The 18,252-nt window shown below is 42.8% G+C and overlaps 1 protein-coding gene across 4 annotated transcripts in view; it reads right to left on the reverse strand.

Annotated features, from left to right (window-relative positions):
- LOC147612517 (uncharacterized) overlaps positions 1–5,814 on the reverse strand; it is an 80,035-nt gene extending 74,221 nt beyond the window's left edge. For 2 of the 4 annotated variants that reach the window (XM_086783151.1, XM_086783150.1), the window contains exon 1: positions 5,259–5,776. Coding sequence is in view for 2 of the 4 variants with exons in the window: in XM_086783149.1 (XP_086639275.1) it covers positions 5,259–5,445 (187 nt within the window). In the remaining 2 variants the exon portion in view is untranslated. Of the gene's footprint in view, positions 1–5,258 lie in introns of all 4 variants that reach the window. The other 2 variants (XM_086783149.1, XM_086783148.1) reach the window with 2 other exon arrangements.
- Between the last annotated feature and the right edge of the window lie 12,438 nt (positions 5,815–18,252).

Genomic DNA, 18,252 nt, shown 5'->3' on the forward strand with positions numbered 1-18,252 from the left:
GCGACGTGGAAGCTGCTGCAGCTGCTGGCGTCAAAGGAGACGGGCAGCGTTCGACAAGTGAGAGACTGGCTAGCGCTACAGGTAGCAGGCGTGGCTGAAGGCGTGCGACTGGAGTGTGTCGACAAGAGAAGAGAGCTGCTGCTGGTGTAGCGACGTCAGCAGGCGAGCACAGAGGGCCGTGAAGGTTGCCTGGGCATGTTGGGTAGCTACTGGCGAGAGGAGAAGGCGGGTGCTTGAGGCATAGAGGCAGCGGTTGGTGCAGAGAAGCTGGCAAGAGGGCACAGCTGACTGGCGCAAGGTGGGGCTGGCCGTGTGGGAGCTAGCGTGGCACAGGCTGAAGGCCTTGTAGACGGCTGGTTTTGTGAAGTCAAAGGTGACAGGCTGGTGACAGCGCAAGGAGTGACAGCGCAAGGTGGAAACCGACGGGCTGCTGAACACAGGTGAGAGAGACAGGTCGAGGGAAGCCTTTAAAGTGGATAGCGCAGAGGGCGCCGGATGTAGAGTGTTTGTTTTGGGTTTGTGTGGGCTGGTGTGGGCCGCTAGGTGAAGCCGGAAGTGGAAGCACAGGTAGGTGCTGGAGACAGGGCTGTGGACAAGTGATCGTGCAGAGGCTGGTCGGGCTGATAGCACGTCGAAGAGACAAGGTTCAAGGGGCAGGTGGTGCTTGGGTTTGAGGAAGTGGCTGGCAGAGGGTCAGCACAGAGAGTGAGAGAGAGGTGTTTGGTGTAGCTGCTGCTGGCGACACATACAGAAGTGATGGGCTGCAGAGAGTTGAGGGTTAGCTGGTGGGGCGCCTTCTGAAGAGAGAGTGGCCGGGTTCTTTCTGGTGTGATTGGTACAGCACATAGGCGAGAGATTCGCGGTGATTGAGGATGTGGTGTATCCTCGGCAGTTTGACAGGTTAGAGTGTTGATGTGTTTGTGGTTGGAAGGCTTGGTCGTCAGACGCAGGGTTGTAGTTCCTGAGGTGGTGTGGCCGTGGTGGAATTCCCTTGGCAGTGACAGGCCTGAGTGTTTGTAAGTTGTGTGAGTAAGGCTTCTGTGTCGAGAGAAGCTTGTATGATGTGTTGATTGGGAATATATTGCTGGGTGTTTACTTTGTCTATGGTGCCTCTGTTTTGTGCTGTCTTTCTGGCGTGGGTTGTGTGGTGACTTGAGAGAAGTGTTCCAGCCGGTGGCTGGTGGTGCCTCCGTTGTGTTAGTATTTTCCAAGTTTGGGAGTTGAAGGGCTATAGAGGCAGGGTCTTTCTTCTTTTTTTTCACCTCACATTCTTCAGGTGCCCCCACTGAGGAGAGCTCTGGTGTTGTTCTTTGCCTAGAAGGGCGTATGTCCCACTGAGGAGAGATCAGGAATTGTGACAGGTTTTCATGATGTGGTCTTATCCGAAGTTTCATGGCAGGAAGGGTGAGGATGTGTGTGACTTTTTGGAGCAAATGGAGTTGGCATGCATTAGCAATCATGTGACAGATGAAGAGCAGGTTCTGAGACTAGTAAAGATTTTCTTGAAGGGAGATGCCCGAAGCTAGCTTAAGGATTTTGAAGCACAGGATGCGGCATGTGAGCTACATGGTGTTTTGACCTTAGACAGGTTGAAAGAAGGCCTTTTGGAGCGTTTTCAGCAAGCGGAGGATTCTAGTGTGCTTTGGCAGGAGTTGAGCATCTTGAAGCAGGTCCATGGGCAATCATTGGATGATTTTGTGCAGGTATTTACATGTTTGTGGGGTAAGTGGTGTATGACATTGAAGCAGGAAGTTCCTCCTATGTTTCTGAAGAAGAGCTTGTTTATTGATGGTTTGCTACCCCATTTAAAGGTCAGGGTTGAGTTGAAGAATCCCAAGTCATTTGATGATGCAGTTAAGGTTGCTAGGGAAAAGGAAGGCAAGGTTTTGAAGCAGATAGAGATGGGTATTTATCCGTATGAAGGTATTGTGTCTGCAAGGGATATGCAGGTAAATTTGGTTGAGGTGGATAAGAGTCCTATGCAAAGTTTGATTAGACAGGAGCCTCAAAGGCCTATACAGGTGCCTTCTGATTTTTTTCCAAAGTCTTTAAAGCAGGTGAAGGTGGATGAGAAGCAGGTGAAGGAGCAAAGTGAAGATAAGGAGTTGCCAGTGGATTCTTCTTTGGATTTGGATGTCGTGGTTGTACATGACAGTGATTTGGAATGCTCTATTGGAGATCAATTGCATTTGGATGCACAGGGAAGCAAAGAGGATGATGTCTTGGGATTGGCTGATGATAAGAAGGAAGAGGAGCTGGATACAAAATGCTTTAAGGATGATTCTTTGCCAGATTCTACAAGGGAGGAGGATGGGGTAGAGACTTGTGGTGAAGTGAAGATGGTTTGTGATGCGGATGTGGAGAGCATGGAGGAAGATCCTATTATTATGGATTTTCTTGGACAGCTTGATGATGGTCTGGTACCTGCAATGAATGGTATGGATGTTTTTCCATTTGATGCATTATGTGCTGGGGAGTCTTTGGACGATGATACTGGGGGAGGTGGCAACACTCAAGAAGGTATGCATGTAGATTGGGCTGATGAAGAGCGTTGTGAGGTGAGTATTGTGCTTGATGATGATATGTGGGAAGTTGCTAGCCTTGATGAACAGGAGCCAGAGATGGACATGGATGCAAATATGGCTGAGAGGGTAACAAAGGCTTCTTTGCGTATTGCTGAAATGCTAAAGACTAAGTCCATGGATGACAAAGGTTCTAAACCAATTGAGCTGTATGGTTGTGAAGAGATGCCTGAATTTCAAGAGCTGGAAGTCACGGTGCTTGTGGACACTGCTGTTGGAAAGGATCTAGATTTTTGTGTGGATAAAGGTCAAAATGCTAGAACCTGGCCTTCACTGGTGTTGATAAATGGGATGCTAAATGCTGTAATGCCCCAAGTTTTGAAGACGAGGAGGTTTGTTGTGGGTGAAGTGGACGTGAATGATTTTGTGGTATATATGGTTGATGTTTGGTATGAAGTGATACAGCCATTGTGTTTCATGGATGTTGGGGAATGGGATGGTGAGTTGGAGCTGTTTCCTTTTGATCCTGGTGGATAGCTATTGGAATTTATCTTTTACTGCTGAGCATGAATGCTCTAGCAGATGGGAGGGTTGGCAAAGTATGTCAAGCGTTTTTCTGAGAGGTGTTTTGGACTTGTGTACATATGGATGCATGGCAAGTGTGAAGAGTTTGGCTTTGAATGCGTTGCCAGGTGTACAGGGTGAATGGTTTGGTCTTAGGCTTGTGCAGGCCTGTCAGGAGTAAGGTCAGCTGCAGGTGGTATCAGCTGTTCGGCCGCTTGATATGTGTACGCGTCCCCAAGTATGAGTGGGCATTGGAAGGCTGTATTTGAAATGTGTATGGAAGCATGAACAGTTAATAGATTAAGGACCGGTGTTGCCTTGAGATTGGTGTGAAAAGCATAAGAGTGAGGGTGGCCATCCATTAGGCCTTACAAAAAATAATAAATAATGATCAACGTGGCCTGCAATGTTGAAAACCACATGGAGGCCTGAGTGGCTGTCAGCGCATCTTCTGGGAAGTTGGCGAAGCATGGGAGTCAGCGGGTTGAAAAGGTGTGGCCGCCTCGTGTGAAGGTGGGGACTCTGATTGATTTGCAGAGAAGAACGGCGTGGAGGAGCCGCCGGGCTGCAACTAGAGGCTGGGGGCCTTCCTTGTGAAGAGCAGCGACATGGAAGCTGCTGCAGCTGCTGGCGTCAAAGGAGACGGGCAGCTTTCGACAAGTGAGAGAGACTGGCTGGCGTTACAGGTAGCAGGCCTGGCTGAAGGCGTGCGACTGGAGTGTGTCGACAAGAGAAGAGAGCTGCTACTGGTGTAGCGACGTCAGCAGGTAAGCACAGAGGGCCGTGAAGGTTGCCTGGGCACGTTGGGTAGCTTACTGGCGAGAGGAGAAGGCGGGGTGCTTCAGGCATAGAGACAGCAGTTGGTGCAGAGAAGCTGGCAAGAGGGCGCGCCTGACTGGCGCAAGGTGGAGCTGGCCGTGTGGGAGCTAGCGTGGCACAGGCTGAAGGCCTTGTAGACAGCTGGTTTTGTGAAGTCAAAGGTGACAGGCTAGTGACAGCGCAAGGTGGAAGCCGACGGGCTGCTGAACACAAGTGAGAGAGACAGGTCGAGGGAAGCCTTTGAAGTGGATAGCGTAGAGGGCGCCGGATGTAGAGTGTTTGTTTTGGGTTTGCGTGGGCTGGTGTGGACCGCTAGGTGAAGCCGGAAGTGGAAGCACAGGTAGGTGCTGGAGACAGGGCTGTGGACAAGTGATCGTGCAGAGGCTGGTGGGGCTGATAGCACGTCGAAGAGACAGGGTTCAAGGGGCAGGTGGTGCTTGGGTTTGAGGAAGTGGCTGGCAGAGGGTCAGCACAGAGAGTGAGAGAGAGGTGTTTGGTGTAGCTTCTGCTGGCGACACATACAAAAGTGATGGACTGCAGAGAGTTGAGGGTTAGCTGGTGGGGCGCCTTCTGAAGAGAGAGTGGCCGGGTTCTTTCTGGTGTGATTGGTACAGCACACAGGCGAGAGGTTCGCGGTGATTGAGGATGTGGTGTATCCTCGGCAGTTTGACAGGTTAGAGTGTTGATGTGTTTGTGGTTGGAAGGCTTGGTCGTCAGACGCAGGGTTGTAGTTCCTGAGGTGGTGTGGCCGTGGTGGAATTCCCTTGGCAGTGACAGGCCTGAGTGTTTGTAAGTTATGTGAGTAAGGCTTCTGTGTCGGGAGAAGCTTGTATGATGTGTTGATTGGGAATATATTGCTGGGTGTTTACTTTGTCTATGGTGCCTCTGTTTTGTGCTCTCTTTCTGGCGTGGGTGATGTGGTGAACTGAGAGAAGTGTTCCAGCCGGTGGCTGGTGGTGCCTCCGTTGTGTTAGTATTTTCCAAGTTTGGGAGGTGAAGGGCTATAGAGGCAGGGTCTTTCTTCTTTTTTTTCACCTCACAGCGTCAAGTGACCTGATTATTCAACCTAATTGATGACATAGTAGTTGAGTACTTGACCAACTCAGTCAACCTGATATACTGTGTCCATTTGACATGATTAATTTTCTCAAACATTTTGAACAGTTTGCAATTTTGACCTGCTTGCAGAAATGGTTTATATTGTACATTTGACCTAATGCGGTGATGATACATTACCAGCCCGACTGTGAAGCGGTAGGAAGCCCTAAAATGGCAGAAAATTCTTGAAAACCATAAATGGACAGAAAAATCATCGCCGGCCAACTGCTTACAAGGAGGGTCGATCGCACTTACCAGGCACACAGGATCCGGAGTCTTCATCGTCTTCGCTGTTCCAGGCCGGGGATGTGGAGGGCGGGGAGGCCTCCAGCTGCTCCCAGGAGCGCCATTCTGTGGTGCAGTCGGCGAGATCGAACTTGGACGACTTGTGCACATCTGCAGAGCAACTGGCGCCTTCTTCTTCCCTGGAATTGCATGCCATGAAAGAGATGAAACGGGGGGTAAACACAGGTACAAAATAGCTGCTGCTGCTTCTGCTCCTCCTGATTCAGGCTCCCGGCAAGAAATTCGCAAGGGCAGTGACCATGAAGAAGACGACCGCAGTTGGAGAAGGCCACGTAGAACAGGCAATTAAGCAAACAAACCCTACAATGCTTTGCAGTCAGAATGGGCAAGGTCTGGCTATGATGGATCGTTATGACGATGATGATGATGCTGATGATGATGATGGTGATGATCGCTTACACATGAACAGAACGCAGAGGGAGAGAGAGGGCGAGAGCAAAAGCACACAAACACAAATAAAGGAGTTCGCAAATTAATGCCCTTAAATTGATAAATATTAGAGAGGGCACTTTTTCACACGGTTTCCTGTTTTCACTTTCACCCGCATAACGACCCCCTTGCTCCCCCTTCCATTGACACAACTCCCTCATGGGGTTTCGGATTTGGTCAGATTTGAAGGGTTTATTTTGCAATGGACCAATTAGAAAGCGTGCTCAGTAAGCACCATTCACTGCTGGAGCTGAATTGGCATGCCAGCTCATGGTACAAAAGCGTCACAAGATTTTCGACCTCCCCCCTAAAAAAGCAACGAACATCTCCATCTCCCAACCAATCAACTATGATTGACCTAACATTGTTCAACCAACCCTCCTAGACTTTAGAACGTGCCCCCACCATTGTCTATAGGCTTTACCTCTGCCTCAGTGTGGATACAAGGTTTCTTCTTGTCTGCTTGTTCAAGTACCTCCACGTTATTGTTGCGCTCAAGTGTGACTCAACCCTTAGAGCTATTTAAACTAGGCTAGGCCCACTTCACAACATTGGACACCGTGAGGCAATCTTTTGAACTAAGTGGAAGAGGGACCACGACCGAGATTCGGACCTCCCAATGTATTTAGGCGGCTTCACATGTAGCGTCCATGATATGGTGGGTGGCCACAAAGTATCATGTATGGAAATCATGTCATGTTTATCTCAATGCTCCTCTCGATGACACTACCGAAGTCTATTGCGTGCTTCAAATTGAACACATCTCCACTTCCTCAATCATCAAAAAAATACTCAATTGGTAATGAGATTTACAAAAGGACCTACCGCCCATAAATGAGATGGCAAGAGGAAGGTAGTTCACATGGAGGGGCCATGAGTCTAGGTGATTTCAAAGGTGGAATGTTAATATTCCTACATGTAATGGCATCAAAAACGTTACCCACTCTAGATCTCACAACTCCGAATACCAAAGTTCACCAAAGTTATGTAATGAGTCCTTACCTAGAGCTCCATGTTGCTTCTTTCAATCATAAGCTAGAAGTTCATATACTTTTTGTTTATAAAATTGAATGCTCACATGACTTTTAGCAATTATTGAATTATCAAGCCATGTATTATATAAGGAAAGAGTAAGTGAAAACATCATGTTGCTACCTGTTTGCAAAGCTTTAATTGGAGCATTTATTGGAATAATTATGCTACTACTTCCATTTAAAATATTACACTACCTAGTTTGGAATGGTTGGAGTGATGCTATTTAAATAACCTTTACTCGTGTTGCTACAAATTTGCAAAGCTTTAATTGGAGCATTTATTTGAATAATTATACTACTACTTCCATTTAAAATATTACGCTACCTAGTTTGGAATGGTTGGAGTGATGCCATTTAAATAACCTTCACTCATGTAAAATAGTGCATGACATCATGTGAGCTACTGATACTGATGTGAGGAGAACTAGCACCAAGCTCACTCATTTGTTAAGAGCAAAACACTCATAGAATGTAGCTAATAGCCAGCTTACATAATCACACTTCACATAAGTTGAAAATCCAAGAGTATGATCCTCTCAATAAACTTGCATCTTCACCACATCTCCATCTAGGTAACATTCAAATATGCACACTGTATATATGTGCAATTATAAGAATTATACTTTTTTTCATTTTAATGACTGCTAAAATATTTATTTTCTTGCATATTGAACAGAAAAACAATTGAATGAATAAGGTGCGGGAAAAAAGAGAGCATAACAATCCGGTGGAGTGCTGATGATGCGAGGTCCCTTAGAGACAGGTCTAGGGACAGTAGATGTTGTGGGACAATTGGAAACTTGAGGTAATCTAAGCATCCTAGTATCATGATATATCATCGCTATGTATCACCATATTCTTATAGGGCCACTAGTCTTTTGCTGTCTTTGTAAAAATTGCAAGCAATGGTAGGGTGGTGCATCTAAAGTGAGAATGAACTAAGAGATATGCAGCAATATGGAAAACGTTGTTTGATCACAAGAAGTGTCAAAACAAAGTTTGAGGACAGATATATCAGATTAATAAATAAGTAGTTGCTTCAAAAAGTACACATCAACAAAAGTATAAGGACACTACCTAAACCATTTAATTAACTATGATTTTACAATCGTTTGGTGGTAGAGTGATAAACAAAGGTAGTGCTCAAGATGCATTGATAACTTGTACTCCTTCAAGCTTTGATTCATGTACTCCTCCAAGCTTTGATTGCAATTGAGGTATGATATCCAACTTCCATGTACTCCTTTAAGATTTGATTATAATTTAGGTAGGATATCTAGCTTCCAAGTTTCTGTTAGTCTTTTGGAGCACATCCATTCACGAGAGGAGTGGTGTTCTCCCCATTCATTGTTAAGGCTGAGTAGGAACCATTCAAGAAGTACTTTGATCTTAGTCTCAAGGATTCTATACTTGGTCCCCTCTAGCTCTTTGAATGCTACACACTTTGTTTCTTAGTGAAGAGTTTATGCTTCCTCAATGAAATATCTATCTCCTCTTCTTATTGGATTTTGATCTTAGTCTCAAGGAGGTGATACTTGGTCCCCTCTATCTCTTTGAATGCCCAACACTTTGTTTCTTGGCCAAGAGTTTGTATATTCGTATCGGGGGCACATGGTGTAAGATCCGAATCTAGTCATCGGAAATAAGTCATAACTGTATCTTTCTACCCACCCAGTTTTTGTTTGAAGGGAGTCTAATCATTTATATTTGTTTCCAAATATCAAAACATTTGGTTTTAAGAATAGTGGATGTGCTGGATATTAGTACTTCACCCTTATTATAGGATAAGAATATTCATATCGGGGGCACATGGTGTAAGATCCGAATCTAGTCATCAGAAATAAGTCATAACTATATCTTTCTACCCACCCAGTTTTTGTTTGAAGGGAGTCTAATCATTTATATTTGTTTCCAAATATCAAAACATTTGGTTTTAAAAATAGTGGATGTGCTAGATATTAGTGCTCCACCCTTATTTAGGACAAGCCATGAATGACATCTAATAGAGCTTCGCTTAAACATGGGTGCATATGTGTGGCTAGATGGTTAAGAGCATATAAGTGTGGGATGATATACCCATATCGAACCACCGCACACTAAGGGTGGAGGGAGATCTTGGGGTGAGGCCATATGTATGGTTGGATGGTTAAGAAACGACTTCGGTAGGCTTAGCATTATGTGGAGTGGGCACATATAAGTATGGATGATATATCCATATCGGACCACCGCACTAAGGGTAGAGGGAGATTGTTAATCCCATTTTGGATTAACAAAGATGCTCCTCCATTGAGGACATTAATAAGTGTTATGTAAAGGCACTATAAAGGTTGTACATTATGAGATACTGGCCAGCCAAGGCTTTAGTTAGTAAGTTTTGGGCGCCCAAATATAAAAAGGGCCAATTGTATAAAAGGCATTTTCTCATAATGGAAACACACAATCCCCCTTTGTGCTATGAGAGCTCTTGCTTTGTCTTATGTGAGAGAGAGAGAGTGTGTGTACTCTAGTGCATGTTCCTCTTCTATGTATGTGTGTGGGAAACACACAATCCCCCTTTGTGCTATGAGAGCTCTTGCTTTGTCTTATGTGAGAGAGAGAGAGAGTGTGTACTCTAGTGCATGTTCCTCTTCTATGTATGTGTGTGGGAGAGAGAGGCTTGTATTGTGGTGTGAGCGACTCCATGGTGATAGCGTGGAGGTGGAGATTGGGGAGGAGTGGAGCTTCTAAACGCAAGCTTGGAGAGCCTCAAGGGATGTGAGCTCGAAGCATTGGTAATAAGTACCCAATGATAGTTGTTGTCTATTGCTTCTTCCAACTATGGATGTGTGGAGTTCCCACAACATTTTTGGGAGGTGTGGCACCCCACAACATTTTTGGCGCTGTTGTCAGGGATACAACCATTGTTTCTTCCATCCTCTTAGAACTCTAGCTCCCATTATGCAAGATTCACTATTGCCTTTGCATCCCGAAGGTGCATTGTGAAAAACTGTGTAGATAAGGTTTGTGTGGAAGAGAAGAAATTAGAGTAGCTGAGGAAAATTGTGTGTTTGGAAGTGTGGGTGAGTACTTGGTATTGCCTAGAGGAAAGCTACATTGGGATGTCCTTTCAATTTTGTTATTTTCGTCATCAATTTTGCTACCGTGAGCTAGCAGTGGTGACACACTTTGTTCTGTTTTTTCCAAAAAATCACGAAAAATGTAACAACAAGGAGCCATTGGTTGTGTTGTTGACTTGCATTTCATTCCAATTTCTAGGTACAACATTTCTGGATCTTTTGGGTAGGGAAATCACACTCTAATTCAATCAAAACATCATTTTGTTGACTCGACTATTAAAGACGTAAAAGTGCAGGAATGTGTTTCACGGCATGAAACACAGTTCACAACGTGAAACACTATTCGCCCCATCAATGCTGAAAATTTTGGGATTACCTTACTAAAGTTAGGGCGTCTTATCCTGACACATCTAACACAAGGAAACGAAAAATCTTATCTCATGAAATAATAGTAAAATAGTTCACAGCATGAAACATATTCTATTTCATGACGTGAAGCACAGACTGCTACTTCACGACGTGAACTGTAGTCTGTTATCTCACGAAGACTTGCTAGTTCATGGATTAAGGATTGTCATACCAAAGTTGAGAGAGGACCATATTTTAACTATAGGAGTCTCCATGGCTCGGATTAATGCAATTTGTTAATCCCATTTTGGATTAACAAATATGCTCCTTCATTTGAGGACATTAATGTCATGCAAAAGCACTATAAAAGTTATACATTATGAGATATTGGCCACCCAAGACCTTAGTTAAGTAAGTTTAGGGTGCCCGAAGGTGAATAAGAGCCAATTGCATATAAGGCATTTTCTCATAATGAATGGACACAATCCCCCTTTTGAGAGTTCTTGCTTTTGTCTTGAGAGAGAGCATTCTAGCACATGTGCCTTCTCTATACTTGTATGTTGTATGCTTGTATAGAGGAGTGAGAGAGAGTGATTGCCTTGTGTGGTGGTGTGAGCGACTCTACGGTGACAGCGTGGAGGTGGAACTTGATTGGAGCTTCTCAAGTGAGCTGGGAGACCTCAAGCAACACGAGCTCGAAGCATTGGTAAGTGCCCTAACATTTTTGGTGCCACTGCCAGGGAAACACCTTTGTTTCTTCATCTTCTTTGAGTTTCAGCTCCCATTACATAAGTTTCATCATTGTCTTTGCATTTTGGTAGTGCATTGTGTATGGAATGAATGGGTAAGATTTGAGTGGAAGTGAAAAGTTGTGAGAAATTGGTTGTTTTTGTTGTGTGGTTGTGTAGTGGAGTGGCCTTGGAGGAAAGCTCCATTGTTTTTTCCTTTCAATTTTGATGTTTGTATCACCAGAATCGTGACCGTGAACGATTAGGGTGATATTCTAATTTTTCTTTTCCACTCTTGACTGAAAAGATGTAGGGGCGAAGAGAGCTTGACATGAGAAGATTTAGGAAGTGTGGAGATATTCTGGGAAAAGTGAAGAGGTGGAGAGAATCAAGCAAAAGAGGTGGAGATATTCTGGGAGAGGTGGAGTGAATCAAGGAGAAATCAGTGGGATTAGATGCTTGGATGTAAACTCTATAAATTGAGGCATTGGCCTAATGAGAATTTGCTGATTTTTTATTATCCATGCCTACATTAAGCTATTTGTTAATTACTCACTAATCACGTCTTAATTATTTGCTAATCACTTTGTTAATGATGTTGATTCTAGCATTTGATCCACCATAGTTCATCACATTGCTCTAATTTTAACATGGTATCAGAGCCATCATGCCTAGAATCCATCAATTTGTGAGCCCATTATTTTGCTAATCATTTTGCTAATTACGATTAGTAGCTAATTATAAATTTTTCCTCTTTTTTTTAACTATTCTCTGTAGCCCCAGTCCAGTGGAGGAGCTCCCTCTCCTTGCACACATAAAATTAGCTCCATTGCTTCTAGCCATACATAGCCAACCCATAGGAGCTCCAGCCAAGCCAATCACAAGTGCAAACCGTCGGCGCATCAAGAAGAAATCACGTTTTTTTCCAGCGTAGTTTTTTCTGAGAAAGTTGCAGATCTTGTGTTCATCCAATCAAATGGGTCTAATTCCTCTTAGCCCCGAGGGTTTTCAAGCATGCTCTACAAGTTGGTGAAGTCAGAATTCAATTTGATCAAGTCTACAGTGAGATACAAGCTCTTCATCAAATCTACAAGTAAAACAGAGATTAAGCATTCAATGTCTGGTCAAATCTTGTATTTCTTAGCTTAATCCTCTACTAGACTCATTGCTATTGATGGCTTTGAAAGCATTTGAGCTCATTTGAAGTCTAAGGCCCCAGATCTGGACTCCCCGCATACTCTATCTTCTGCACACAAAATAGTGGATTAATTTGCTAATCAATGATTAATCAATGCTAATCACTGTATTTTGGTGCAATTGAGGATTCAAATTAACCATTAGGTATTTGATACAGATCCCTATAACTTTAGATTGCAATTCGGAGTTGGTTTGATACTCCAACCATTCTGTACAAAAAAATTGGTTACCCTTGATTTAATGTAATTTCTGGTGATTTTATGCTAATAAATTTGTTGTAATCATCTCTTAAACACCAGATTGAGTTGTAAAAGGGTAGACACTCCCCTTGAATCTTGAAATTGGATCAAGAGGTAAGACCCCCTTCACATCATCATGAGTACAGCACAAGAAATAGCCAAATTTATTGGGAAGCAGTTTTACACATGGCAGACAAAAACCATGCATGTATTTGCTCATGGAGGGATGAGATGAATGCCCAGAAGTGAGAGGGGAAAATGAGTGGAAGAGCAGGAATGAAAAAGCATTGGGACTTATTACACTTAGTTTAAATGATGAAATCATTCATCACATCACAGGGATATAATGGGCAAAAGATGCATGGGATGAAAATAAATTATTTGGCACACAAGCTAAAAATTCAAAGATAAATCTGTTAATGCAATTCTACAAATTGAATATGAAGGAAAGTGAACCTTTAATCACACACTTGAACAGATATAAAAGCATTAAGCAACAGCTGGCAGCTATTGGCAAAAAGGTAGAAGATGATGAGGCACTAGCAGTGCTTCTGAGAAGAGTGTGGACAAAGGTGAATATGAAAACATTGTAGCAACACTAAAGAATGTACCTGAATTGAAGCTACATGAGATAGAAGGAGCTCTACTAGAGCAAGAGAGAAGAGGCAAAGAGAAGAAATGGCTCAACTCAATAGCAGGAGAAGAAAAAGCATTCTTCACCCGAGGAGGATTCTCTCGAGGACGAGGACGAGGAAGAGGCAGAGTAGGAGGAAGGACCTTCACTTGCCACAACTGTTGAAAGCCAGGACACATGGCAAGAGACTGCTACAGCAAACTCAGTGGAGAAGGAATGACATCGGCAAACTTCATGGAGGCTCCAAAGGAAGTGGAGTTGGATCATCTTTTCTGATAGAGAGAAAAGAGAGAGACCCCACAACCCAATGTAACCTGCCCCAAAGTAAAACCACCTCTGAGCCACCCCGATGATGTAGACCACGTGGTAGATAGATGTATGTGTGAGCACTTTAGTCAAGGTCGCCGGGCACTTATAGTAGCCTTGGACACATAGAGAGAGAGAGTGTCAAGGACTATGACTTTAGGGACTTGAGGCACTGGTCACGGGCTATCAAGTAAGAGGGAAACTTGGTACAGGGTCCAGGTGTGCTAAGTTAACTTGAGGGGAGGTGTGCTAGACACTGGTCGGGCGGACTATCAAGTAAGAGGGAAACTTGGTATAGGGTCTAGGTGTTATAGGAGTATTCACTTGAGGGGAGGTGTTGAAATATACAAGTGAATAGGGTGTGTGCGGGAACAAGCCCTTGGTTAGAGGCTGTAAAAGAGAATGTGTAAATGTAAGAGAACCTGTGAAAAGGTGAGAAGAATCTACTGGGAGAGAATAAAGGGTAGCATGAGAAGATTTAGGAAGTGTGGAGATATTCTGGGAAAAGTGAAGAGGTGGAGAGAATCAAGCAAAAGAGGTGGAGATATTCTGGGAGAGGTGGAGTGAATCAAGGAGAAATCAGTGGGATTAGATGCTTGGATGTAAACTCTATAAATTGAGACATTGGCCTAATGAGAATTTGCTGATTTTTTATTATCCATGCCTACATTAAGCTATTTGTTAATTACTCACTAATCACATCTTAATTATTTGCTAATCTCTTTGTTAATGATATTGATTCTAGCATTTGATCCACCATAGCTCATCACATTGCTCTAATTTCAACATGGTATCAGATCCATGCCTAGAATCCATCAATTTGTGAGCCCATTATTTTGCTAATCATTTTGCTAATTAGGATTAGTAGCTAATTATAAATTTTCCCTCTTTTTTTAACTATTCTCTGTAGCCCCAGTCCAGTGGAGGAGCTTCCTCTCCTTGCACACATAAATTTAGCTCCATTGCTTCTAGCCATACATAGCCAACCCATAGGAGCTCCAGCCAAGCCAATCACAAGTGCAAACCGTTGGCGCATTAAAGAAGAAATCACGTTTTTTTCCAGCGCAGTTTTTTTTAAAAAAGTTACAGATCTTGTGTTCATCCAATCAAATGGGTCTAATTCCTCTTAGCCCTGGGGGTTTTCAAGCATGCTCTACAAGCTGGTGAATTCAGAATTCAATTTGATCAAGTCTACAGTGAGATCCAAGCTCTTCATCAAATCTGCAGGTGACTTTGGTAAAGCAGAGATTAAGCATTCAATGTTTGGTCAAATCTTGTATTTCTTGGCTTAATCCTCTACTAGACTCATTGCTATTGATGGCTTTGAAAGCATTTGAGCTCATTTGAAGTCTAAGGCCCCAGATCTGGACTCCCCGCATACTCTGTTTTCTGCAACGAAATTACCTTGATATATATGTTGAATGCTATAGCAATGTAACATGCACCAAGATTTAAAGGTGATATCTATGACCAGGAGATGGTGGTTTGGGGCCTAAAATGACCAAAAACTAAAGACTCTTCTAGGGAGGAAACTAAGATCATTAGCTTCCATACATTGAGGCCATAGACTCCCATATAGACTTCAACATCAATGGGTAGAAGGAGCTCAATATTTCCAAATTTCCTATGAGGTTAATGGCCACAAAGAGACATGAACCCTCAGGTTTGGAAGAACCCATAAAACTCTCTTTCCCAAGAAGAGAAAGGAACAAATCCTCAGCAAAGGCTAAAAAAGAATCTAAGCATATTCTATAAGAGAGCACTTGCATGGTCAAAGATCTTAGTTAGGTACCTGAGCACTTCAAAACGTATAATGTGGATGAATTGCTTTCTAGATTTTGAGAAGGCAAAAATAGAACCCCTCACAGGAAGCATGGAATGTCTTATGAGATGGACAGGCTGAAGTTAAGGAGGTCAACATAGTGTGACCTAACAAAATCCAAAACAGATATACATTACAAAGCTAAGCCAAGAAGGAATCATAATGTCCTCAAGAATTTGAATACATTGATGTCCGTGAGCAAGCCCAATCTCGTGTGGTTGGCGGACATTTCTTGGCAATAGCACACCACCGTAAAAAGAAAGTTCTCTATTAGCAAGCTTTTAGTGTCCTACATTGTTTAGAGATGCAACTAAATTTGTAAAAGGTTGCATGATGAATGTCAGTGATTCGCTAGGGTTCACAACTATGACAAAATGCCTCTACACCCTGTAGTGTCTCCATAACCATTTAAGAAATGGGGTATCAACTTTGTTGGACCAATTAGTCTAGCTCTTCAAGGCACTTAAGCACAATTTATCATTGCCACTAGGATGGCTATACCAAATGGGTAGAGGCCTATTCTACCATAAAGGCTAATTCCAAAGCAACAGCCAAAATCCTTAACCAGAATATAATTAGTAGATTTGGGTGTTTTCTTGACTAGTAAGTGACAAAGGGACATATTTCATCAATGATGTAATCAAGTTCCTGTTGAGTGAATTCATGATAGTACACTCCAAATCCTCACCCTATTACCCCCAAGCCAATGGCCAGCTGCTCTTTGGGCTTATAGAATTGCCTAAAAGGTGGCCAACCACACTACACCCTTCAACTTGACATGCGAAACATATGTCGTCATGCCCATGTAGATTAAACACTTAGGAGAAGCCAGACTACGTACAATCTATGAAATGATCGTCGAAAAGCTAATACACAAGCAATGGTTTGATGAAAAGCTCAAGGAAAAAGAAATCCAATTCATGGATATGGTTCTTATGTATGGCACAAAGAACCAAAAGCGCAAGTTAAAGTATAAGGTAATGGGACCATTCCTAGTGATGAGTAGCAAACTCACACCTTAAGGATCCACACATATCAAAACACTTGATGGGGAGATGAAAATATTCTTCAACGATAGCAAACTTAGATGCTACTATGGCCCTCTAACTATAAATGCTTTGAAGGCCTTTCACCAAAAATAAGAGGAAAAAATATAAGAGAGCAACAAACAAGAGGCTCAGTTGAGAAGCTAACGCTAGGCCATACAAGTTGCACAATCACCACATCTCCACCAGTAACATGGCCTAAGAAATAATTTTGACCTAGAAGAAGAAGATTAGGAGGTGAAGCCTACCAGGATCAAACTGGGCATGACTATAGAAACTAGGCTAAAATAAAAGCTAGCACTTGTCACATGGGTGTGCTAGCCATTACAACTTGATGTCCCATGAGACATGGTGTGCACTATAGCAACGTTTATTGACATCCACAAAATTGCAAGTGGAAGGAGTAAATGTGTTAAAAACCACATGCATAGGTTCATTCGTTATTATTACCATGTTCCACAATGGGAATAACCCCATGGAAGGGAAGCTCTATGTCATGCTTACGGGCACCATGCATGAAGAAGTGCTTCTTGGACAATGATGGATGGGGCATAATCATTGCCAAATTGACTAGGACTCATGAACCATGACCTTGCAACTCGCCTCCTTGAGATAGGTAATTGTTCTGATGATGACAGACGAGGATCCCATATCTTGCACAACCTCAACACCAAAGTACCATTCTCCAATCAAGAAAATATTTCCAAATATACTCCTTATAGGCCATGTACAACATCAATCTCTGAAAAGTTATGGGGGCATTTGATAAGCCAAAAGGCATATAACCATGTATGCATATGTATCCCATACTATTGAAAATGATGTCTTATGTTGACCTTTCAATAGGTCTATTTCCCACTTGGTTATAGCCCAAAAATCCATCCAAGAAGTTGTAGGCTTCCTTGCTTTCCTCACTCAAGAAGATGTTCCATAAACGAATAATATTCCTTTATAGCGACCACATTAACCTTGTTATTATTGAGATTAATGCATTGGATAAGCCAAAAGGCATACAACCATATATGCATATGTGCCCATGCTATGAAAATGATGTCTTATGTTAACCTTTTATAGCTAGTCTAAGTAAACTTGCTTATAGTCTGAAAAACTATCTAAGAAGGCTTCCTTGCTTTCTACTCAATCAAGCACATGTTCCATGAACGGATAGTAGTCCTTTGTAGTGGCCACATTAAAATTTATAGTAGTCCTTTATAGTAGCAACAACAACAAATAATAGTCCTTTATAGTGGCCACATCAACCTTCTTCTTGAGATTAATGCAAACTTTGATCTTTGCATTTTTCTTAGGAACTATCACAATGGGGGATATCCATTTGATATATTCTATCTAATAAATGTTGAGATATTATGCAGATGTGGGTGACATGCTAGGATGATAGCTCCACACTTATGTCACTAGCATGGTTGGTGAGATTATGGGTGATATCCCACTAGTGGTTTACAGGTTGTGTGATAGCCATTTTGGTTTTCGAGAGTTATGGCATAGTTATACTACAAGCTCATGTAGACAGGTTTACCTTATGGACAAACCATTCGTAGGTTCTAGTAGGAGAGTACTTTCCCTTATAGCATGTACTCTTATGTTTATGTTATGCTTGTAGAGAAGAGAAGAAACTTCAGCCATCCATCTCTCTTGTGTGCTTGTCTACTCGTGTGTGTGTGTGTGTGTGTGTGTGTGTGTGTTTACTTGTAAGGATCTCAAGCTCACCCTCTCCCCTTTATTCTTTTCAAGGTATTAGAGCACCAGTTTAAGTGAAGAGCTCAAGAGGTAAGCAAGAGGCAAGATAGTGACAAGCAAAGGAAGCGGTATACATGATTAATGGTAACTCCATCTCTTTCCCTTTGATTTGAAAGCAAATGTGTACAATAGCAAGAAGGGACAACGATAGTAAGGTGCATTGTCACATCTTTAAAAACAAGTAGCTAATAGCAGTAGGTAGGCATGACCAGTAAGGTACATTATCACATCTTGAGCTACCCAAGCAAAGGGAAATTATATTATGAGTCGTCCATTCACATCTTGAGCCCCCCTTTCACAATAGCACAGGCACGCATGACAGTAAGGTGCATTGTCACATCTTGAG

This window comes from Cibotium barometz, chromosome 45, assembly GCF_041138505.1.
Source record: "Cibotium barometz isolate CiBa-2024 chromosome 45, ASM4113850v1, whole genome shotgun sequence".
In the NCBI taxonomy this organism is placed as follows: Eukaryota; Viridiplantae; Streptophyta; class Polypodiopsida; order Cyatheales; family Cibotiaceae; genus Cibotium; species Cibotium barometz.